Here is a 24,456-nt window from a genome sequence, read left to right on the forward strand (position 1 = left end):
TGCTCACCAAATACGTCTTTATTAAGATGGTGTGGTGAGGAGAGATTTCTGGGGGGGGGGGGCCACATTTGTCACATTCTGCTATATCCATTTAACATGTTAAAATGTCATCTTTTAATACTAATGAAACAACAGCAAACCACAGAAAAAGGATTATTTTTCATATGAAGTGAATAGCAAAACAAGTTAAATACTCAAAAATAGAAGAAAAAAAACCAACTAAAAATGTTTTAAGCTTTCTTTCCATTATCTTTGCAACTTTAGCAATCCAAAAAGTTAGCAGCCATGAGTAGTTCCAGTGCGATCTCCGGCGCGATGGGGAATTCGGGTATTTCTGTGGAGCTGTTGGTGTAACGGACCTTGTAGGTGAAATACATGCAGACCTTGGAGAGGACGTGAGATGGAATCTCTCTGAAATTCACTTCGTTGGTTTCATTCTCAGCAAATTGTCCTGCAGATAGACAATATCATGTTCATACATTAAAAGAACATATACAGGGATTTCCTCAATGATGTAAGCTTAATTTATAGGGCTGTGTTGAATTTCTGCCATTGCTCTGCCATCGTGAGCAAAACTCTTAATATTGGTCATGGATTTGATGAATCTGGAACTAAACAGTTACTTTTACAGAAACTGTGAAAGGAGAAACGATATCGGAGCCAACTGAATCTATAAACATATTGCTAGACTTATGAAAAAAAGAAAAACAGCATGTCTTTGCACTGATGCTACTGGAATAGCATAATGAACAAGCTAGATACAATTACTGAGGTATTATCCTGCTAATGTGTTTACACCGGATACTGCTACCAAACAGCCCTATCACAGTGGTTCATGTCTATGCCACTGTAGTTACTTTTCTGTTAAGGTGCACATCAGCCTACAGTGTCAAGTAAAGAGCTTCAACATAAATTTAAGTCTTGCACTGAGCATAACACCTAAAAACACCTTATTAACCAAAAAAGTATTCTGAAAGCTTCCCAGTGTGCTGGCCCAAGTAGTAGTAGTAGTAGTAATAATAATAATAATAATAATATTACTACATTTTATTTGAAAGCGCCTTTTAAAACACTCAAGGTCACTGTACACAGTAGAATAAAAAGCAACATAAAAGCAAGTAGTTTACACAATCATAAAAGCACAAGACATAAATAAATTTAAAATAGCAGAGTGGAGAGGTTATGTGGGTTAAGCTATTTTGAACAAGTGAGTTTTAAGTTGGGACTTAAAGAGAGAGAAGGAAGAGATATTTCTTAAATCAGGAGGTAGGGAATAGGGCTGGGCGATATGACCTAAAATCCATATCGCAGTACAATTTGAACCATGTGCGGTAACGATATATACTGCGATATATTCTTTTTTTTTTTTTCTGTATAACGTATTTTCCACCCTAAAAATCCTTTAATTTTCTCAAAAATCGAGAGTGCGCCTTATGTATGAATTCTGGTTGTGTTTACTGACCTCGAACCGATTTTATGTAATACACAGCGTGCAGAAATCTGTCAAAAAATGCTTTAGTACAACTTTGGTAAGCTACGAAGCCACACTGCTTGATGGACTGTCAGAACATTAGGTCTGCTGTAGTCAGGAGCCTTGCAGATTATCTGGGTCCAAATCTCCGTCCGCTTCAGATCCCAAAGTCAAACGAACACTGAGAGTTAAAAACTGTCAAAATTCATTCATCTTCAATAAAATGATCAGCGTTGCTGCTTTACCAGGTGCAACAATTAAGTTTAACATCCAGGCATCAATAAAAACAGAATTTATTTAAATTTAATGGAGCTAGAAGTTAGCAGGAAGTTAGCTCACTAGTTTCCACCTAAACATGTTCTGACTGAGAGATTTTTGAATATAATGTTATATAATGTTGTGCTACGTGATCGCTAGCGACACAGCTATGTTAGCATAACATTAGCACAGTGAAACTGGAGGATGAACACCAACTTTTTTCCACTCGATGAAAGTTAACGTGAGGGATTCTGGTGGTTAGGGACACATGCAATCGCAAGGCAGGATGCTATACACGGGCCAAACTTCAGTCAGGAGAACAACTCAGATAATTCATCCACAATACGAGGTTAGTTATTAATATACTGCAACAACATGGGAATAAAACAGCTGCCAGAGAATTCAACATTAATGAATCAATGGTATGGAAGTGGTGGAAGCTCAGTTTTTGGCTTTCCCCATATTTCAAAAGTGCTTCATCTCTTTGCGATTACTGTCGCCCGGCATAATTTGCAGATGATAATGGTTGTAGCCGCTGCAATGCTTTTGACCAAAAGAGGCGCATGTTGACATCATCAACATGCACTATCGCGGTAGAGCGGTATAGTCAAAATCTCTATCGTTGGCCAAATTTATATCGTTTCTATCGTATATCGTTTATATTGCCCACCCCTAGATGGAGCCAATAAACAGAATTCTGCATGATGATCAGAGCAGGATAGGTAATCAAGTAAAGTTGGGCAAAAATATTTACAAGTTAATTGGAAAACAGACCATATAATGGATATTGATAACAATAATTAATTTTAAAAAGCATTAAACTGTCCAATTAATTGTAATTATATGCACCTACAAAGATATTTTTGATCAGGGATAAATGAGGCAATGAATAATGGCATTTGCACCAATGAAATCCTATTAATAGTATTGCTAACAAAGGGGGAGCACAGTGCCATCAACTGGAGAAACAGAATTAACCTGACTGAAAGCAATAACACCATCTTCTACAAGCACCACTATGCACATCTTATACAGAACCTCACACACCCTCTAACAAAATTAGTCAAATAATAGTTCACATGATGATCATGTGGTTGAGGTACTACAATGGGATTTCTATATGTGGGGTTTTTTTTAATTGCAAAAAGATTTTTTTTTTAAAAGCCTCCAGTAAAAACAGCAGCAAAACAAACGTTATGTTCTTCAGTGTTTAAATACATTTGGTTCCAAATTCCAAATAACTACTCACACTGGATTAAAGTGGACAGCAATCCAATTGGGGCTGCGCTACAGGTTAGCATTGGTCAGAGACTAACTCAAAACACTAAGAAAACACCTCAAAATTCACACACAAAATTTTTTTTAGTTTCGTTTTTTTTAAGCAGATTGGCAGAAACAAGCTACCACTGGAAAAAAAAAAAAACTGGCATGACCTTCAAAGTGCAACAAAATTACTGGAGAGCATGACCAATGAATGTATGTGTGTATGATAACATTAGATTACAAATCATTCAAGTTAAAAAGTTAAATTTGCTCCTTTATAACAATGTCATTGTCTGAATTCTCACCTGGCCCGCTTAACATGGCTTTGATAGTCCCAGATGTCAAGGCATGTTCTCGTTTCACAATGAACTCGTGGCCATCTGACGAGATCAGCTTCACATACATGGCATCTGGCCCTTCGCAGCCACCATAGGTTCTCTCTTCACCATCTGTGAAGTAACAGAGATGACAACCAACAATTTTAAACAGGTGTACGACAACAGCTACTGAAGAGGGACGAAGAAATGAGACCTCAGTGTGGCTACTTTAATGTGGACAAATGGGAATTGTGGATTTCTAGCCATCACTCACCCATGTTGTTCCGGGATTTCTTTAATCCTGAAAAGGAAAAACATTAAAACATCACTCTTTTTGGGGCATAACTTGCAACTCAACATTTAATCGGCTAGATTACACAACGGTTGCCACTGTGTTTGTCAAACTGCAGGTTGTTAAATGTTAACGCTGGCTATCCCGTCGAATATGATTTATCACAAACGCCGCGTAAAGTTAGGCCCGTTAAAACAAAGCTAGCTTCCTTTCAGAGATATATGAACATCTTCACCTGTAAATCCTCTTCATCCATCATATCTAAATTACACAGCAATGGCTGTGAATTTATTCCTCTATCATACGTGTAAGCAGCCGTCAGGGTTAGTCAACTCTGGCTAGCCTGCTAAAACCTTTCCAAAAAATTGATATAGCTTTTTTATTTTACCGCTTCTTCACAATGTAAAACTTAAACCACATAGTTGACTTTGACATACGGCAATACATAAAATCACGTAACGGAAAAGATACACGGATTCTTACCACTATGTACCTTATAGCGTAGAGAAGATTGTGTTTCAGCTAACGTTAGCTAACAGGATGTTGAAACCCGGAACCAGTATGGGCGAACACACGTCCGCAGTAAATTTCTTCCGCAGAGTCGAAAAAGAAACCTCCCCGGCTCTTTGCCAGTTATGTGTATAAAATAAATAAATAATAATATTCATATTACTATGGCTAGAAACCTTTTCTTTTTAAAAAATAAAATATTGTCTTCTACGATCACAAAATACGTGTCAGGATAATGAGCGTTCAACTGTCCGCTATTGTATATGAGTCAGCATATCGAAATAATACATTAAGGTAAACAGATAAGGCTAAATAAGCAGAAGAAGTAAGACATTTTCTGGGTTTTTATTGTATTTTATCATTATTATTATTATTATTATTATTATTATTATTATTATTATTATTTTATCAAGAGCTCAGATGACTAAAATTGGTTTACGGGTTAATGCCTTGTTAATCCTATAGAGAGCGCCTGTGTTCAAGCTTAACCTCTCCGACTATTTCCACTGGGTTTGTGACGAGCGACAGCAGGTGTTGATTGGACATGACAGAGACATTTTATAGGGCCATAAATCTGGATTCAAGAAAGAAGAGGCGGGGGAGACATGTACTCTGTGCTTTTATATCTTCTGAAGTCCAGCCAGTACAAAATATTATAAGAATACAAAATATCATAAGAATATCGAATACATAAGGACAACATTACAGCAAATGGGATGTCGTACGCTCAGATTCAGACTGTGTCTTTGCCTGGACCTCTCTGCCTGGAGGTCTTCATGCAGGAAAAGTGATGACTGTTGAAATCTGAGGCTCACAAATCGACGCAGAGTTATCTGAGCTGGGACACTAAGAGTAGTATACTGAGCATGCCTGGAAACTGTACAGTTTGATGCAAGAGTGATGAAGTGTATGTTCCTTACAGATAATATTGTGGGACTGTGATATACTTTTTCCCACTTATTCTGATATCTAGGGATCCAGAGTTCACTCACCAGTGGGAGAAGGAATCTATTTTCCAAGCCAGTTATTTATAATTGGCTGTGCTGGGTTCTGCCATAGATATCAGCGAAGAGGCAACACCAAATCTGATATTTATTTTTTGTTGCAAGGATTATATGCTGTTGCTTTGTGCTCCAGAAGGTTCTATCACCTTTGTTGCCTGTTGACTTTCTTTCTCTCCCTCCCTCTCTCTCTCTCTCTCTCTCTCTCTCTCTCTCTCTCTCTCTCTTACATACACAGACACACAACCAAAAACAATCACTGACCTTCCAGTCCCCCATTACACCATTAGTGCTTATGATCAGAGAGGGCGGGTGGCGGCGGCCTCTTTGATGTCCCTCTGATACGACCCACCCGGCTGCAGCTGCTCTCGGCTCTATTTTGGGGAGGCTGCTGTGGGCCCTTACAACAGGGCTTCCTTAAACCACACAAACATGCAGAACACATGCAAACACTCGTGTCATGTGCAGTGATACCATTCATCCCTGTGACAACTGAACTCTATACAGATCACACTTTCTTGTACCCACCTCTGGTGCTATGGAAAAACTTGAGCCACCAATTATTTCTTTGTATTTTTCTAGGAAAATGAGAAACGGCTGCAGCTATTTATTGAAAAATGGAAACATACATGGAAATACAGTATATAAGGCAAAATCTGAGTTTGTGTAATTCTAACAACCTTGAAATACAGCTTTTTTCTTCAACACAGCCAACTCTGTTGAGGAAGCTTTCTTGTTATTTCTTGAAGTAGTCTTCAGGAATAGTTCTCCAGACTTTTCCTATCAAGGCATGCTTTTGTGCTTCGAATCATTTTCAAGCCATGTCAGGTTTAATTCATAACTCCAAAAGACCTGTTGGCGTTGATTTTCAGTCAAGTTCTTGTAAAATTCGGCATACCTCAGCATTTCCTCCTTGTTTTTCTTCCTTAAGAATGGCTTCTTCACAGCCAATTTTCCACTGAGGCCATTTCTTATGAAGCTTCAGTGAATAGTGGATGGATAAACTAAAGGGCCAGATGTGTCTCTCGGGTCTTTGTTGGATTTTATTCCCATTTCTTAAGAACAGTTTCCTTAGTTTTTAAGCTAATAGTGCTTTGTGAATCACCTTGTTGGTGCAAAAATACTTTATACCCTTCAAACTGTGTTACATTTGCCATTTTTAATAAAATCGACTAAAGAAATGGGAATAAGCAGTGTGTTTTTGTGAGAGACTGCTATCAACAAATTGACTAAAAATACAGTTTAAAATTGGTTCTTTGCTAAATAGTCTGTTATGTGAAACAACAATGGTTCACCCCTTGAGTTTTGTACCATTTATATTCTTGCATGATTCACAGGTCAGTGCTAAGTGGCTTAAAAAACATTCTTCTGAAAATGTTCAGGTACAAGAACTGCACTGAAAATCAGGAAAACCAGCCAATGTCCAAGAATAACCTTCAAAGCCTTCCAAACAGCCTGGGGAACCATTGCTCAAGATCACATTAAAATATTAAAAAGAAAGTCTGGCTTCTTAGAAGTTAAATATAAAGAAGTGAGGGGTGACTCAAAACTTTTGCATAGTAGTGTAAACACGGTCAAAGTTTCAAATAACAGTGTAAGTGCATGTACAATTAATCCAAATGAGGCAAAAGCACAAATGTCGGAGTGCTCTAAATGATCAGTTCATCTTTTTATTCTGCTCCGCTTGCCTTTTTTCAGACAGATCTTCAACTGAGTGGCCACACCAAAGTTGAGTATAAGATAATTAAAAATGAGTTTGAACTGTGAATAATTCAATGCTACTCTAATGAAGTCCAATAAAGAAAATATGCATATGGAAATGACAATAGTGGGCGTACTTTAAACATTTATCTGCTGATTTTTCCATCATTAATGATAAATGGCAAAAGTGGATATGGTGTTGTGGGAAGACTCTGTCTCACTTGTCTATATTTACCAGCACACACAATTTCCTCTTCTTTATACCACAGTTTTAATTCCACATCGGTTGGTCATATGTAAATACATTAGGACCATTTTAGGAGCAGTACAATGGCCTTGGTAGAGAAGCCCTGAATGAAACCAGGTCAGCATTATAGTCATGATAGGGAAAGATGGGGGATGAATGTCTTTGGGCAATTCTTCTTCAGTGAAAAGAAGGGGAGTCTTGTCACAGTGAATCTGAGTGTACTGTTCCTTTAGCCTGCAGCCAGCCACAGCGCCCTGCACTTCTCATGTTGGTCTTAATCCCATGAAGCTCAGCATCAGCAGCCCATGACATGGTTCAAAACAGAAGCATCTCAATATCAATTTATGCTAATTGTTTAAAAAGTCTTAAAATCCATGAAATAAAAATTGTATATGAACTTTTTATATAAAAGGATTTGTTTCTATTTCTTCCACAATAACTGTGTTTGTGTAATTTGATTTACCAGAAAATTAGTGAGAATGTAAAGTATCATATGTGGCAAAGTGCCGCTTTTGATATCCTGTCTTTGTTTACCTTGTACGGTGGTGGGGTCCTCTTATGTGCTCCTTTGATAAATAGTTGAGCAGGTAGAGCTGTTGATCAAACAAATGGGTTGAGGAGAAATAGGTGCTGACATAGTAGTATTCAGCCAAAATGCCTTTGAAAATTGCAGCTAATGGTGAAAGCAGTAGGATGAAACAATGCGCTCCGAGTCAGTGAAGCACAATTATCACGAGCCATTCATTAATGGTACACTCCTGGCAACTTATGCATCCGTTAAGACGAAGCCATTCGCAGCAAATAATGCATGAGGAAAAATAGCATCCTCCAAATCTTTGAGAAGTCTTTTCTGGCTTGCCTCAAGTTTATATATTTATTTAATGTAGTTCACGCACAATGAAAGCTTCAGCAGACAGATAAGTGGATGTGACAACCATTTACTTTGAGTAGCTTGAGGCTAATGCGTTGTGTTGAGGCTTGCTTGTTTGAACTATTATGACTCACCCTACAGACCCCTGTGATAAAACCTTCACCATGACTCACATGTCACTAAATAAACAGGACATGGAGGTCCTTGTGCTTAAATGGCATGCGTTGCTCTCTTAGGGTCCCAAAGAAGTGGCACATTGAGGCTCGACAAGTGAAAAAAGAATCTGCTGCGTGTTTAAATAATGCAGGTAATTGTTTACTTAAAAGTGACAGGTTTACAGTTTGATAACTGCTATTTGGTTCTGTTTGTGTAAATATGAGGAACAGATGAGGTGATGCTAAGCAAGGCAAGCAATGCCAAGCATGGAAAGGGGATCTGCTTAATACTGATGTCTTAGCAACACTTCTGAAAAACGCTGCCCACTGATATCTCCTCACTGCTTACTAGCATTAATCCAATTTTAGAACTGAGTTGCTTTTTGCTCTGAAGGTGGAGGCTTGGTCTCAGTTTGTTTGACCAATCGGCAGCAAATTTCAATTTGCTACCCAAGTCCTTAGTTTCTATTAAGGCTACCTGTTTAGAACATAATTATAAGCACTGTATAAATATTGTTTTAGAAAGGCTAAATATAAGGGGAAAAATGTATGTCAGGTGTCTGCTTATGTATTTTCTCTGCTCTCCCATACTGAGTGGCACACTCACCTCACGCCCACTAAACTGGGTGTAGAATCTCCACCCTGGTTCAAAATTATAGCTGTCAAAGAATTTTGTTAAATGGCCTCTATAAGAAGGTACGATATGCTTATAAGGTTTTGGTTTATATTTGTCCAACTCAGCCTGTGCAACCAAATCTTGTCCCACTTGCTCTGCCTTATTAGAATAGTAACAGAGATATTCTATACTATTACTGACAAGTTCTGCTTCACATAGGGGTTTTAGTTGCCAGGAATATATACCCTCCAGAATATTCCAGAGGGACACAGTCTGAACAGCAATACGACACCGTAAAACCATAAAATTAAAAACAAAAGAAATAATCTCCCAGTTTTGCTTTTTTCTCTTGGAGTCAGGGCAGAGACCACAGCAAGTGCAACGACATGGTGTTGCTGATTCCAGGCAGGTGCCCCTGCTGGCGTAACATGACACTAATCCAGGGCTGATCAGTGGTGGAAACAGTATAAACTGACTCGAGACAAACTGGGGCACCTGCGTGCTTCTGAACAGCTAATGTGAGACCCTGACTAAGATACTTTGATTTCGTGCCTGGTGTTTTCCCCCCTGGATCTCATTATCAGAAGGTCAACATGAGGTCACTGTTGCATGGATATAGGTAGGAGTGAACATGAGACTAGAATTTAAAACATTTTTACAAGACAAGTAGAAATCCTTGTATCCTTCCAATGAAATGGTAAATGGCCTGTATTTGTATAGCGCTTTTCTAGTCCCTAAGGACCCCAAAGCGCTTTACACAACCTGTCATCCACCCATTCACACACACATTCACACACTGGTGATGGCAAGCTACAATGTAGCCACAGCCACCCTGGGGCGCACTGACAGAGGCGAGGCTGCCGGACACTGGCGCCACCGGGCCCTCTGACCACCACCAGTAGGCAACGGGTGAAGTGTCTTGCCCAAGGACACAACGACCGAGACTGTCCAAGCCGGGGCTCGAACCGGCAACCTTCCGATTACAAGGCGAACTCCCAACTCTTGAGCCACGATCTCCCCATTGAGCCACAACAATCTATCTGTTGATTTTATTTGGAATTACTTGTGTTGCATGTATGCTGTCCTCTATAATATACTTACCAGCCATTTCATTTGGTATCAGGTTTGATCCTGTTTTGCCTTCTTAACCACCTTAATTCTCCATGGCATAGATTCAACAAGGTGCTGGAAACATTCCTCAGAGATTCCGGTCCATATTGACATGCTTGCATCACACAGTTGCTGCTGATTGGTCAGCTGCACATGCACGATGGCCGTCTCCTGTTCCATCACATCTGAAAGGTGCTCAAATGTGGATTGACATCTGGTGACTAGTGGAGGCCATTTGAGCACAGCGAGCTCACTGTCATGTTCAAGAAAGTTTGAGATGATCTGAGCTTTGTCGGGTGTTATCCTGCTTGAAGCAGCTTTCAGAAGATGGGTACACTGTGGTCATAAAAGTAGACATGGTCAGGAGGGCAGGATGAATCTATGCTTCCATGTTGTTTTGACCCTACCATTTGAATGTCACAGCAGAAATCGAAGCTCATCAGACCAGGCAACATCTTTCCAATCTTCTACTGTACAGTTTTGGTGATCCCCTACGAAGCTTTTTTTTTTTTAGTTACTAGCCATTCTTCTCTGATCCATGGCCTCAACAAGGCCTTTTTACCCAAGGAGCGGCTGCTAAGTCGATATTTTCACATCTTTGGACCATTCTCTGTGAACCCCGGAGATGGTGCTATCCCAGTTTAGGGATAGCACTGAGTGTATACCATGATACCTGAAAGGTGAACTGAATGGTAAACGAGGATCAAAATACAAGAAGAAAGCATAATGTTGTTTAACAAGGCATAACATCTTTATTGTTATACACATAACTTCATCTCCAAAGACTTTGCACAAATCAGTGGGGTAATATGAACCTTGCGATATCAAAAGTCTCCCACAGTTTCTTTTTATTTCCTAAAATACTCAAACAAATACATCTGCTTTCCACATCCCCAATGGTACATACAGTACATCCAATTAGAAATAAAGAATTTTTTTTCCACTGTCAAACATTATCATATGTGCATTACATTACCAATTACAAACAAGTTATATTCATTGTCAAAATAGGTGTGCAAATTGTTAGAAAAATACCAACTCATACCAGATTCTGGATTGTGCTCTGTAAAAATCCTTATAAATAGTATATAATAATCTATATAAATGTCTCTAACATGCAATGTTGCAATTCAAAAAATATCCCATAAACAGACTGTTCAGGTAAACCCTCTGAAACTCCAGCCTTAACCTTTATTTGTCTACACCATAGTTTTCTTTAAATAAATGTCAGTAGTTAGTTTTTCAGTAGTTCTGTGGACGGTTTGCAAACATCAAACTGGTTGAAGCGTTCTCGAAAAGTAACGTGCTACTCATTCCTCCACCAAGGCAGAAGGATGTGATGGATACCATTTGTGTGTTTGCCAGCAACGTTATGCAATAACTACTGAGGCCAATTTTCATGAAACGTGGTGGAGAGGTGGACTATGGGCAAAGGAAGAATTTATTGAATTTTTGGTGCAGGTTGGATCACTTCCTTTAAAACTGTGAAACAGGCTGCTGGCCTTAGTGGAGGATGAGCGCTCAACTAGTTTCATAAGAGACATTATAGTAAAGTTGACCTACCAAGAAAAAAAAGGACCGCATTAAAGAAAATCTAGACATTTTAAAGCCCTTTCTGTGATGACCAGTGTTCACAAACACATCAGCTATACAATGAATAAATAATTAATCTTGGTACAGGTGACAGTAAATGTCCGCCGTATATAAATAACCACTTTGAAAATCAAAGAAACTCATGCCATACCTGCAACAAAGACTACAAGCAGCTACGATGAGGCAAGTTAAAAGCATGGTTCAGGTGATGACAACAGTCAGAGTATTTCCCACATACAACAAAGTTAAGACAAGGATGGCATTTCTTTCCCTCCCCCCCGCTTCCTCATCATTTTTGAGGTAAACAGTAGTACTGTTAAAGACTTTTGAAGGCATCTCTCTTCTCCCTGCAGCCACATTCCCCATGGCCTTGACCTGAATAAACTGTCCACAAAACTGTCTCGATCCAGTCTCATAAGCAAGCAAGCAAGCAAGCATTTCTGGGCTTACACAAGCAGCTGTGCGAGCTGCGTTTTTGCATCTTATCGGTATAGTGAAAGCAAAGAATAGTGACGAAATCCAAGCTAAATGGTCTACGCGTGTACAATGAAATAATTTTCCTTCCGATTTCATAAATAAGACATTTGTTACCCTCAGAGTGAGCGAGCTTCTAAAGTACTGCTTTCCTAATCATAATGACTGCTGTCAATTACCACTTCTCTCAAAACCAGCCTATTAAAAAGATGCGAGTCTCACAAAATAAATGGAAATAAAAAAGGATGTTCATAATGGCCATACTCGAACCTTTTGAAAGTATAAACATATTGCACTTTCAGTTACGTGGTTGTGTAACGTCAAATTACAGCTCAATTGTTGGAAATGAACAAAGGGAAAGCAAAATGTATTTATTAGTTCTGAGAAGAGAACAGATTTCTACAAGCAAATGACGGCAGGTAACCAACATTGATAGAACATCTATGAACAAAAAACTACGTTAGAACAAAAAAGAAAGAAAAACAAAGTGTTCAAAACTGTACCATGCACGGGGAGTGTTTCAAAGCAGTGTATCCTGGATCACAAAGGACGGAGCTTGAGAAAGGTGCAGTGATGTTTGGGTTAACAGAGTAAGACTGGCTAGTGACCGTGCTAGCACTGACTGCTGGCAGCGGCCATGCCCACTTTCCTCTTGCAAGAGTGGCTAGAACCCCAGAAAACTCTCCAAACACCCAAAGCGCACTCCTGCTGCGACCGTTCCCCCCTCTTCAACCCCTTCCCCCAACCCTCGAGCCGGGCTCACATCTCCCCATCAAAACGTCAGATGGCAAAATAGAAAGGCAGCTGTTTGCTCCCGTCATCTAAAAGTGCATCTCCACACTCTTCCAGCACAGTCCGTCAGCCCACTGCTATCGCTGCCAAGGCAGTGGAAGTGGGCTACAGAGACCTGTGCTTGGATCAGCACATGTGTGGGTTTCAATTACGTCTTCTTTTTTTTTTCATTTTATGTATATTTTTTTTTTAGATTGCGTATGTTTGGTTGCAATTTTTAAACATTTTCTTTATCGCACTAGACACAACATTTCACTTTAGCTTTTAGAGAAGCCAAAGGAGTGCTAATTCACGGGGCTGGCCCCTAACAAGGCCAGTGTCAGGTTGGTGTTATCGTTGCCTTCCTCTCGATTCTCTTCGGTTTCATGCTGATTCCTTTGGCCATCCCCGTGTTTCACTGGCGGCGTTTTCATGTTTCAAGGCCGACGATGCAACTGTACCAGTTGCCATGGTTCCGCTGGAACATAAGACAGTTTGTTTGTAACTTTCTGGATTTAATTGAGCCCTGTCACATTTCAGATGCACGCTGAGGCGCATCAAGGAGACGAGACATTAATTCATGCTGTGATCATTGATTTCTGTTGGAGAGCAAATATGGGATGAAACAATACAGTAAATCCGCTTACCTGAGACACAGCATCATCATGTCAGAAAATGGACAAATATAATTGCGAGGCCAATATTCAACAGCATTACCATAGCAACAAGGATTGAGTTAGGACCCTGCAAAAAATGACAAAATATATAAAAATCGTACAGTAGGGAATCAAATGTACTGTAATGAGACCTCAACGTGTAACGTGTTAGCATCCCTGTATATAAAAGATGGCGTTGCTACCATGACACCACCCACTGATTCACTGAGCCTAGAGTCTAGCATTGTGGACATTTAAGACTTTTCAAACCAAATGTCACAAGTGACATAAATGAAAAAGTTTTAAAAAATCCAGGAAAGTCTACCCTAAAGCACATCCTGATTTAGCATCTATTTTATTTTAAATGATTTACACAAGTATTAAATGAACGTCATGCTGTATTAAATAAGACTTTAAACTAGCAATTGAGCTCATCAACTCCTAGGTAAATGTTTATTCAAGTCATAAAGTCATCAACTCATGTGGGAAGAAAAACTGTCATATTGCAGTTTCCAAGTTCCAAAATTTCATCCTCTTTCGCGTTTGCAGACATCCATCTTTTATATACAGGCCATGTTTCAAAGTCAAAACATGAATTTGAATCAATAAAATACAAAGAAAAAGTGGTATTGAGGGTATCACGCTACCTTTATCTTTCAAAGCGTTGTTGCAGTTCAGATTTATAGTTCTAGCTTAGTACAATACAAGATTAAAAGTTTGGGTAATCAGTGATTATTTCATACTTTCAACTGGAATTAGTCATCAGACAACTACTCCAGAAGCTACCTAGAATGAGTCTGATATTTAAACCTGCTTTAGACAGAAAATTGGTTAATGAGATATGTGTTTGTGTCCCACCTTTGTGCTAAACTAAGCTAATCCACTACTGGGTGTAGCTTCTCATTTACAACACAACTTTCAGCAAAAAAGCACAAATGTGTGTTTAAGTCAGATATTTTTCCAAAACCTTTGCTTTAACACACACTTTCCCATCCTGTCACTTACTGTTTCTTCCGTGCTTTCTGCAATTTCCATGCTTGCTTTCTTTGTGTCTGCGAGGCTCTTTGGCTTTAGAGAATCCTGCTTCCTGAGTTTCTGGTCGCTCTTGCTCTCCCGTATAGATGCTGCCTTAGGAGTAGGTGTACTAAAAGATCTAGGGGGTTGTGGGGGCATACGTGCCAAAGCCAGGGCACTAGGCTCTTCTTCTGGATCCTCAGGTTCTGGGGGTGGAGGGACCCTTGTAGGGGCCTTGACGTAGTAACTGTGATATTCAGTGTGGAGCTGGCCATTGACTGGAATTGCAGGAGGCTGTGAAGGGGGCACAGATGCTGGGGTGGGTTGCTGAACTTTAGTGGGTTTAGGTGGAGCTTCGATTTGGGCCTGAGAAGCTTTGGGCCCATCGGTGACAGGCTGCCGTTCTTCTTTACTCAGCTTCCTACTAGACCGCTCATCCTTGCTGGTCTTCTGACTTAGTTTCTCTTCTTTGCTAATCTTGCGGGAAGGTTTTTCTTCTTTGCTGGTTTTGCGGCTGGTGCTGTTGTTGGTGAGCTGTCCTTTCTTCTTGCTGGATTGAGGTGAGGGCGGCGGTGTGGTTGCAGGGCTGGTCGCAGGAGAGTGGGGAGGCGTTGTGCCTTTTCGGTAAAAGTGGGGAGAATCTCTCGGAGAGCTGTCCTTCTTTTCAACAGGGACCTCTTTAATCTCCACTGGCTCCTTTAACTGCTGTTTTACATAGTCGGGACCTGAATGGGGGAGACAGGTAAAACGCATTAACGTGACATACTGTTTGCCTTCAACACACAGATGAAATTTAAACCACATCTACCCTCAAGCGCAGTTAAACTTTCAAATAAAATATTCATCAACATTATATTGAAATTCAATAACTCCGCAAAGCCTAGAAAAGAGGGTCCCGGGGAGACAGAAAGAAATGGACTGATTAATGCAAGGTCACAAACACCATTTCACAAAGAAAGCCTCCCCTGCAAGCTCATCTTCATCATCAGTCATTCTCTTTTATCAGTATGTCGCTTTCCTGGAAAGTCTTTTCAGTTCTTAGCATCCAATATGGCCACGCAGATAATGAGAGGTGACCCCGAGGTACAGCACTGACACACTTTGATGCGAGGAAGATCATTCCTTTTACTACAGAAAGAGCTTTTGGACTGCCTGGGTTAGTGGACGCTAACGGACTTTGAGACTAAATGAAAACTTCTCTTTCAACTATGTAGATGTTGAAATCTCTAATATCCTTTTTAACGTGCAGACAATATAGCTGAATGTAAATGTAATTTCGCATGTGGGTAAAGTGGCACCTTATCTGTCCCTTCTGTTCTCCTGCTGAATTAACATTTATTAGAGACATTAAGCTCTTTGTTCGCCTGTTTTTCTCCCCTTCGCCTGAATTAGATGGTGTCAGAGTGACTAAGAGGAGGGATAATGTTGCTTTGTTTGAAGTATATCAGGCGGTATGAGCAGAAAATGATTCTCTGCATTCCATATGATAGAAATAAATAAAGGAGTTATAGAAAAAAAAATTTGGCTGTTATGCTCTATCTGCACGTTGACTCGTTCAGCACAGACTCACTGAGCTGGAAAATGGTTGATCTCAGAGATCAGTCTTGTCTCATACATGCCTGACACCAATTAAGCTTGCACAGTACGATTTAGTCTCAAAGAGTTAACATTCATTTGCCACTCATCAGTTCTTGGAACAATTACGCAAATCCAGAAGGTAACAAGTCTATCCAGTCTCATATGAGTGTAATCGGCCTTACTGGGGAATCTTTCGGGCCTCAGTACTCTTAAGCCCAAAGTACTTTTCAGCTGCGTGGCAGCCTAATTTGTTTCATAGCCACCACAACCAATAAGACCCACTACAAACAGACATGGGGACATTTGAACATCTGTGGGGCTTAATATATCTGCTGAGCTTAATTTCACACCATAGCTCAACAAGAGTTAGGGCCTCGTGGGCGGATCCAGGCAATTTCACTATGGATGGGGACGGATTCCTTCAAGAGGTTCCAGGCATTTTCTGAATGGTTCTTGGCACTTAAACACTCCGCCCTCCCCAACACCACAGCCTCAAACAGATAGAGGACCACAACACTGGGCGTCAGGAAAATCTACACTTCTGCAGCCATGCTCAATTCCAAACTATGCCGATCATGCTTTTCCTGTTTCAAAATAACACTTGTGAATGTACAGGATATATTTATGATTGTTTTGTAGATATTTCAGGAAGTCTACATCCTCTTGACAAGTTAGTGAAGATTTATTAGAGCTGCTCTTCCAAGGAATCCTGCCAGGTCAGCTGGAACATGTACTGGTTACCCAAATGGCTGTGGTGTTTCTTTCCGTTGCGAACATTGATCAACTGGGCTGAGTCTGCAGCCTTCTCAAAGAGGGTCATTAAAATAGGCCATGATACCCAGCCATGACCAAAACAAAAATACTTGAGATACAAACACAGATAAAAATGCAAGTTTCAGCATTAGGGAGATTTTTTTGTATCCTCAACTTATTTATTTTCAATAACTCAAACACTTTACTTTCTTCTCACACGACTGTTGTATCTTTGAGGTTTATTTGAATGCGAGCTTTTGTTTAAGCTGCAGGATGCCAGTTCAGTTTATGTTAATCCACAGCACATTTTCTGCTCCACTGCACTCTTAGCAAAACACACGCTCTTTCCCTCTCTCTGGCACCCACACGCAGAAGATCACACACACACAAAACACAACAGATTGGCTGCTTAAGACCTAACCAGCCCTGTCCTTAATATGAGATGAACAGCGGTAGCAGGGGGAAAAGCCTGGGGCCGGGGTAAGTGTGGGCATCAATGTTTATGTGTAATGGGGGGAGGCGGGCGGGGGGGGTGGAGTACAGTATATGTGATTACACATCTGCTGCCATTGTGCATCTGAGTACACCTCAGCTTAAGGCTCATAGGAGTCAAGAGTTTTTGGATGAATGATGACAGGTCTACATGGAAATGCACACTTCCACATAGCAAACTTTGCCACCTAGCTTTATTTTTCCACACGGTAGTTAAATGAAAATTCCTGGTTTATCTGCTTTGACGACTCATTTGCTTTTGTTTGATATACTGGATATACTGCGTTATACATGCGTTGTACATGTATAAGTCTGTTCTATGTGCTGGGATCTCAGCTTGCTCGGTTAGATTTAAGATTCATAACTCCATTTGCAGCTTTTGAGATTTTCTCTTTCTTCCTCCTACTCACACTGGCAGATGGGCAGAGGGAGCTGTTATTGTTTGGCCAGATTACATTCACTACGGTTACATAGCCTACGCAGACACATGCAGAAATTAGTGACAAACTAAAGAAAAAGCTGAACCCTTGACCCCGCACTATGAGGACACGCTGTGAGGGGATTTTGATGGCAAGGCTTGGATCCACTTGTCCCCCACTTAGAGGGAAGGATCACTGCAAATCAATACAAGGCATTTCTCCGTGATCACCTATTCGATAAAGAAAGTGGTCTTTTCTAGGATTACAGTACCCCCATTCACAGGGCATTAAGGGGGTCACTGAATGCTTTTATGAGTATAAAAAAGGGATGAATATTTTATGCTATGGTTTTTACAGTCACCAGATATTAGCCTCTTTACTCTCTCTATATATTTTAGACGAATCATGTTCAATCCCTTCAGTAGGTTTCCAGAGAGGCTCAACACATTGCTAATATGCTTTAGGTTTTTTTTCCCTTTTGATTTGTTACCCATCTGTATGCATTTGAAATTATGTAAATAAAAGATTTCCCTACTGTCATTTACTAATGGGTGAATGTGATCACTGTCTGACTGCGCTTTGTTTACAAAAGCCCACATGCAAAGAAGAACCTTGAAGGCCTCACATGCACACACGCTGACAGGAGGGACTGGCAGTAATATATCACCACTGTAATGCAATGTTTTGTCTCTGCCTGTCTGCCTTATTCTACTTTTTGATTACGACCATTTCAAAAAAGTGGGACACATAAATAGTTTTTGAAATCTGGTCAGTCACGTAAGGTAATTTATATCCTGTATCCCTGAAAGTCAAAAGAAGGTTCTGATTTACTTTAAACTTCACATGAGCTACTGCGGTGAAACTTACTGCACACCTGCTGCTATGAATAAACAGCAGCACCTGCCCACGTCTGATTTTCAGCCTTGACAGGTCGAGGCTTTTATGGTTCCGCCAGGTCCAAGTGCACCTTGACCGGGTCAAACAGGGCAGAGCAGGACCCCTGCTGGTCCCCTCACCCTCCAGCAACCCCATCCCCCATACTCCACACCCTCTATGACCCATTGAAGGAAGGAACAGCTGCTCTGCCTTGGCCCAATGGAGGGGGCGAGTGTGGGACTGAGCTCGTCTCAGTGCATAAGGATTTCAGCTATGTCTCCATTAGACACCAGTGAGCACACATCGGCACCAAATATAGCCCAATTAACGTCACCCCACAGGCCACGCCCAGCTAACCCACTCTACTGCCCCTCCAGGGTGCTGTGTGTGAATCAATCATAAAGGTCAGGGTCCCGTTCCCTATGACCCTCACATTGCTTTTGAAGTACACACTCCTAATCTTGGTGATAATCTCCTATGAGTACAAAATGCCAGTTATGAACAACAGGGGGCTTGGGCCCGTTGTTGCTACCCTAGAGGATTTGAGTTTGAACATCTTTGCCTCACTGTAACATCATGACAAACAAGGTTATAACAGAAAAAATATTCTAAATAACTTTTTCCATAATTGAGAGCAACAACTGCTGTAGTCGCCTTACAAAAAAGCTGCAAATAGGGGTAGCTATTTACACTCGAACATGACCTAATTAGCAAAAGGGCAGAGCACAAACCAGCAACAATCCTAGAAAATCTGAGCTAGACTCTACAAAAACCAGCTTGTTCATAAACAAGATATAAATTAATACGCGATTTGACTCTTTGCAGGTGCCCCTCTGGCCGTCAGCTGGGTTTACCAGACACGCTTACGTAACTTGAACGTTTAAATGCTGCGGCTCAGATGTCGCCCTGCGCCGCACATTATTATGACATCGGCCACTCTCTCATTCATGATCTGACTTATAAGGCAAGGACACTCTCCGCACAGACTTGTGAACCCGGAGATCACCCAGCCTGCCAAGCATGACCACTGTTTTCCACAACACAAACAAGTCTCCCGATGTCTCTAGCTCCCTGGCTGGCCATTTCTGCGGCTTAGTGAAGGGACATGCTTGAATGGGTCCCATTGTCAATCTATTTCTCACCCTCTATTTTGCGGTGGCTTCTGGCAAACACCCAAGGTCACTAGCTCATAGGCGTAAATATATTACACCAAGTGGAAGAGGAAAGCATAGTATAGGTCTTACACTGTAAATATAAATAAACAAAACAAAAATAAAAAGGTGTGCATTCAGTGTTTTACCTGGAGCCCACCTGCACCACAAGGTTTTTAGCAAAAACACACCTCGCTCTCTGACTATTAATACAGTAGGATATGACCCTAAAGCTCAGCTTATCTTGTAAATTACATAAAGAGTTGAGTTGACGTCTCAACTGTGAACTAGTGTATAGTGTGAAAGGGTTAGCTGGTCATGCTTCACGTAGATAGAAGATATTCCTGTCCGGTATTAGGAACAAAAGACCTTTACTGATTTAACTCACAAGCACCCATAAGCCATTTCTACACTCCACCAAAGGACGAGTTTATGTAATGCAAAAAAAAGAACAGAAATGTTTTACATTCACACTTTTTTTTGGTCAGAGTTTATCACTGCAAATTTTAGCAGGCATATCTGAGCTGTTACTGCAGGCCTTTGAGGGCTAAGACAAAGCTTTCGGCCAGAAAACAGTAGCCGACTGTGCTTTGTCTAAGCACAAACACAGTCCTCCATTGTGGTGCTACAAATCATCTTCAGTACCTCTAGTCTTCGATTACAGACCCAGAACTCCAGTCCCTGCTCTTTTGTGCACCCAGAACAAGCTCATTACTTACTCACACACAGTCAGTGTAAACAACCCTAAAACTATGCAAATACCATCATTCACACACAGTACCCAACCCCTTACCCATTACCCAGTCCCAAAAATGTGTCTTCATGGACAAATTAGTTGTTGGATTTTAGATCAGCTTGATTTTTTCAATGTCCCACCGATGGGTGTGAATCACATTTGGGCTCCTGCGACAGTCTTTGCTTTAACTGCAGATTCAGTGCTGGTTTAGCACAGTCTGTTTTGTATTCCGACCATAAAATAGTAATGGTAGATAATTAACACACTCTAAAAGCCTGTGATGGGAACATGAAGCATAACAAGGACACAAGTAAGATTACCTGGCTGGTAGAAGTTGGGTGAGAGCTCCCGGGCAACCGCCCTGGCAATTTCAGATTCATGCACCGCAGAGATCGCGGCCTGGTCTGCAGCCTCACTTTTTGTCCTAGCATGGGCTGTTCTGTGAATGCATAAACAAAAATAAGTGTTAGAAAAATGGAAACAATGAAGAGCTGCTCTCCACCATGTCCACAGTAACAACACAGACATATAACGGGCACACTGGTGGGCAGTGCCAGCGTAACCTGCTGCTCTTTATCTGTCATCAATCATCAAAGAACCTTGTATTTAAACCTTTTTCAGATCTATACATAAAATAACATAAAAAAAATCAAGAGACAGAAGAGCAACATGTTTTGAGATCAATATAGGGGTATTATGGAAATGTGCTGTGATGAAGCAGAGAGAGGCCAAGGGTGACCAGCTTAACAAAGCCTTAAAAAAAACTCAGCTGAGAGGTATTGTGCGTGTCCACATGTGAAAACACGCAAACCATGGCTATAGGCAGTATCTCTGTGCCAGGGAATGAAGATGTCTCTCTCCCTCTCTTCTACCACTGCGGTTATTTAAAAATAAAGACACCAAACAAACACATAAAGATCATCAATTAAAGTTGATTACTCACTTAAATCTAAAAATGACAGTGACAAAAAAAAAATGCTCAAGTGATATGAGACAAGTGCAACGAGGAACGTGAGGATCTAGATGGGAAGTTCAAGTATCACTTTAAGACTTGACAGCTGTGCCCGCTGCCCTGCTTAACCCCACTCATCCCTCTTCCTCTCCATCTATCTCGCACTGTCCAGTGTTCTCTCTTTCAATCAATGCTCCTGTTTTGTTTTTTCCCCCGATCCTGCTTCATCCGTCTATTGGCTCATGCCATCATCACTCTGCATCCCTACTCCTCCCCTCCCTCCCACCGCCTTGCTGTTAGAGTGACCCCATCCGGACAGATGTCTCTATGTCTGTCCTTGGACTCTGGGGCTGTCCTGTTTCAGAGGACAGGAACATTAAGATATTAAAATTCATGAGGAACCAAGAAATAAGCAAACAGACAAAGGACATGCTGAGGGTATGTTTGACCAGCTGCAGATAAAAATTCGGATTCAAGAATCTTTAACAGTATAACTCATAAAGTCTCGGTTCTTGCTGCGCTACAGGAATTTCACTGGTGTGGCTCATACTAGGCCAACTGTAGCATTCATTGTCTTCCTCAGGAAAGCTACGGCAGCTAAAAATTGACAATAAAGCATTCCAGTTACATCACACCACTGACATGCATACTGCTCGCCGCACATGCTATCAGAAGGACACCGAGGCTTCTATTTCTGCAATGTGTGAAATATCCTGCTATGTGAATGGAAGCATGAATGTGCCTCGAATGTATACAGCATGCCCATGGCATGTCCTAAGGATCTTCACAGAGGAGTGGGCATTAATTCATGGCCAGGCAGAGGAAGTGATGCAGACTGTTCCCAGACAGGATATCTGGTGGTGGGAGGTGACAGGCGGAGAATGATGGGAGTAGAGGTGTGATAGAGCACTGGGACAAGAGGAGAGTGAAATGGAAGGTGAGAAAACATGGGCATGTCGAAGACGGAGATGAAATGCATGGTTCTTTTTTTTTGCCTGACATATAGCAACTTAATTAAACTTGCACTGTACACATGGACAGTTCACTGTTGTTCACTTTTTACATGTGACTTTTGCGGATTCATTCATCTTCCTGCTTCCGAGGGAAACATCTAGATCACCCTGTAGATATATTAGAGGGTTTTCCCCAATAGGAACTCCCGATGAGGTAATGAGCTGTGAGAATTGCAGCCATAAAAATCTGAGCAGAAAGACAGCAAAATGCTTCACCGAGCAGATGATAGCTCTCTGTACAGCATGCATCACCCCAGCCAGTTAGTGGCATGCAAATCCTTCCAACAGAGAGCCAAAGTACGCATGAAAACAAACTCTTCACACATTATGAAATGAAATGCACTGTCTTTGCCATGGTAGAGGAAATGAAAAAAAAAAACCTGGGTAAACAACAAACAAGCGCAAACTCAGGAGTGACCTTGGAGAAAGTTTTTGGAGCGGCGACTTGTAAGACAGTCTGCCCATGAATACAAAGCAACACCTGCTCACGTCTAGCTTTTGGGTTGTGCAGACAGACCTGTGCGGGGATGCTGGGGAGCCTGCTTGCACACGCACAGACACACTTGGCAGTTTGTAGACATTTGGACAAAGCCTTAAAAGGGTGCAAAACCTTGAAGTGACTCCTTCTGGAGCGTCATCTGCGAGATGATATTGATAAAGCCTTGCGGCTGGCTGTTTCATTAATGTGACAAATCAAGAGTGTGAAAACAGTTGAGTCAGTTTGGCAGCGAGTGTGGCGGATGGTCTTTCTGTCTGTGTGTATTTGAAACATGGGGGAGAAAAAGAAGGGGGGGAAGGAGAGAATAACTGAGCCAAAGGAGAAAAGTGGGAGCAAGAGAAAGAAAGAGGGGGCGAGAGGCTGCCCCTTTAAAGACTCTTCGGCATTTAGAACTGCTGAGGTATGCATCTCAGCCCCTCTAATTTTACTGTAGGGTTAAATTTCAGTCCTCAGGCCACAGGCAGCACGGTGCATCACGCTATAAGGGCTGTTATGCCTCGGTCGCATGCTGAATACAGTATTATGTGTGTATGCGCCTGTTGCGTGTGTGTGTGTGTGTGTGTGCGTGCAAATTCCCAATAGTAAGGCTTCAGTCCATCACTCCCTAGGCTATAGCCTATTTGAGAAATCTCTTTCACATATGCTGGCACAGTTTTGAACCCCTCTATTGCCTTTCGGTCCCCTCTGCACCCATCCTGTTTTTATTTTCTGTCATTTTTCTGCTCTTTACCACACTAACCTATTCCCCTTCCCCCTCAATCCAAGCTTGATAGCTTAACTGGAATGCTTACTAGTACAAGATATTAGATGAGTCTTTACTAGGGTTGCCAACCGTCCCTTAAAATACGGAATCGTCCCGTATTTCGAAACAAAAGTACACGTCCCGTATTGAGCTAATAAGGGACGCACTTTGTCCCGTAATACAGTGAGAATCAAAAGTAGTCTATAAATGTTAATGGAATTAACGCTTTGTTTGAAAACATAATTCCCAGCCCCTCTCCTGCTTTGTGACCAATGAGCTGACACCACACTTATGACAATTCGAGTATGACAATTCAGATTACCGCTCATCTCATTGGTCGAGGAAAGGTCGCTTACGGAGAAAATACCGGAAGACAACAGATGACCACAACAAGAAGCATGGCCAACAGGGAAACAAACGCTGACACTGCGGTGCAAGTCTCGGACGACAGTACACCTAAAGCTGGGCAGACACTGTGCGATTTTTTTTCATTCACGTTATTCAGCTCCTGCTCAAACTGCACGATTGACTCGCAGGGGTTAGAAGTTGGTAGGTCACGATGCAGGTCTCACACTATACCACCCGATGCTCTGATGCGACCTGAGTGCTCACACTGTGCGTCCATAAAATTAAGGTTATAACAGAAAATCTGTCGCTCTCCCTCTCCCTCGCTGTCTTTCACTCACACAGACACGCCACCACCACCATCAACTTTGCTAAATTGCTAATGAAAAACATTGATCAGGCAGCTGTGATTGAGCAGCGATGTAGATCCAACTATTTTCACGGTTGTTGTGGTCGTGATAATTTTGTGAGGCCACATTGGAAAGCTCATCCGAGCCTTTTCGAAGTTCTACAAGTAGTGCCTCCATCGCTTGTGTCCAGATCACACGCTGCACAGCTGTGCTGCTCCGTCTTTTTCACC

General features: G+C 41.3%; 2 protein-coding genes across 4 annotated transcripts in view; both read right to left on the minus strand.

Annotated features, from left to right (window-relative positions):
* eloca (elongin C paralog a) lies at positions 1–4,183 on the minus strand. Of its 3 annotated transcripts, none has more exons than XM_085468511.1 (4): positions 4,085–4,183; positions 3,584–3,610; positions 3,298–3,441; positions 1–451 (listed from the first exon to the last, which is right to left on the minus strand). In XM_085468511.1, the coding sequence occupies exons 2-4, from the start codon at positions 3,585–3,587 to the stop codon at positions 261–263; spliced, it is 339 nt and encodes a 112-aa protein (XP_085324637.1). In that variant the 5' UTR covers positions 3,588–3,610; positions 4,085–4,183; the 3' UTR covers positions 1–260. The 3 variants fall into 3 exon arrangements, with proteins under 3 accessions (XP_085324637.1, XP_085324636.1, XP_085324638.1); XM_085468510.1 differs by having other exon boundaries at positions 4,095–4,182; XM_085468512.1 differs by lacking the exon at positions 4,085–4,183 and adding an exon at positions 3,837–3,894.
* A 6,356-nt stretch (positions 4,184–10,539) lies between these two features.
* Positions 10,540–24,456, minus strand: part of jph1a (junctophilin 1a) — a 34,479-nt gene continuing 20,562 nt past the window's right edge. Inside the window, exons 4-7 of the mRNA XM_085468513.1 lie at positions 20,646–20,764; positions 14,312–15,045; positions 13,298–13,394; positions 10,540–13,128 (exon numbers count right to left, since the gene is read on the minus strand). Of these exons, the coding sequence (XP_085324639.1) occupies positions 13,314–13,394; positions 14,312–15,045; positions 20,646–20,764 (934 nt within the window). The 3' untranslated portion in view covers positions 10,540–13,128; positions 13,298–13,313. The remainder of the gene's footprint in view (positions 13,129–13,297; positions 13,395–14,311; positions 15,046–20,645; positions 20,765–24,456) is intronic.

The sequence above is a fragment of the Copadichromis virginalis genome, linkage group LG9 (assembly GCF_057382275.1).
Source record: "Copadichromis virginalis isolate Kocher_CV1m ecotype Utaka linkage group LG9, C_Virginalis_male_GT1.1, whole genome shotgun sequence".
Lineage (NCBI taxonomy): Eukaryota > Metazoa > Chordata > Actinopteri > Cichliformes > Cichlidae > Copadichromis > Copadichromis virginalis.

What these genes read in the sequence shown, in the direction of transcription:
- eloca (XM_085468511.1), bottom strand. An exon ending in AGCCATGTTAAGCGGGCCAG is followed by an intron (nt 452 to 3,297) that starts GTGAGAATTCAG and finishes GTCTATCTGCAG; the next exon opens with GACAATTTGCTGAGAATGAA.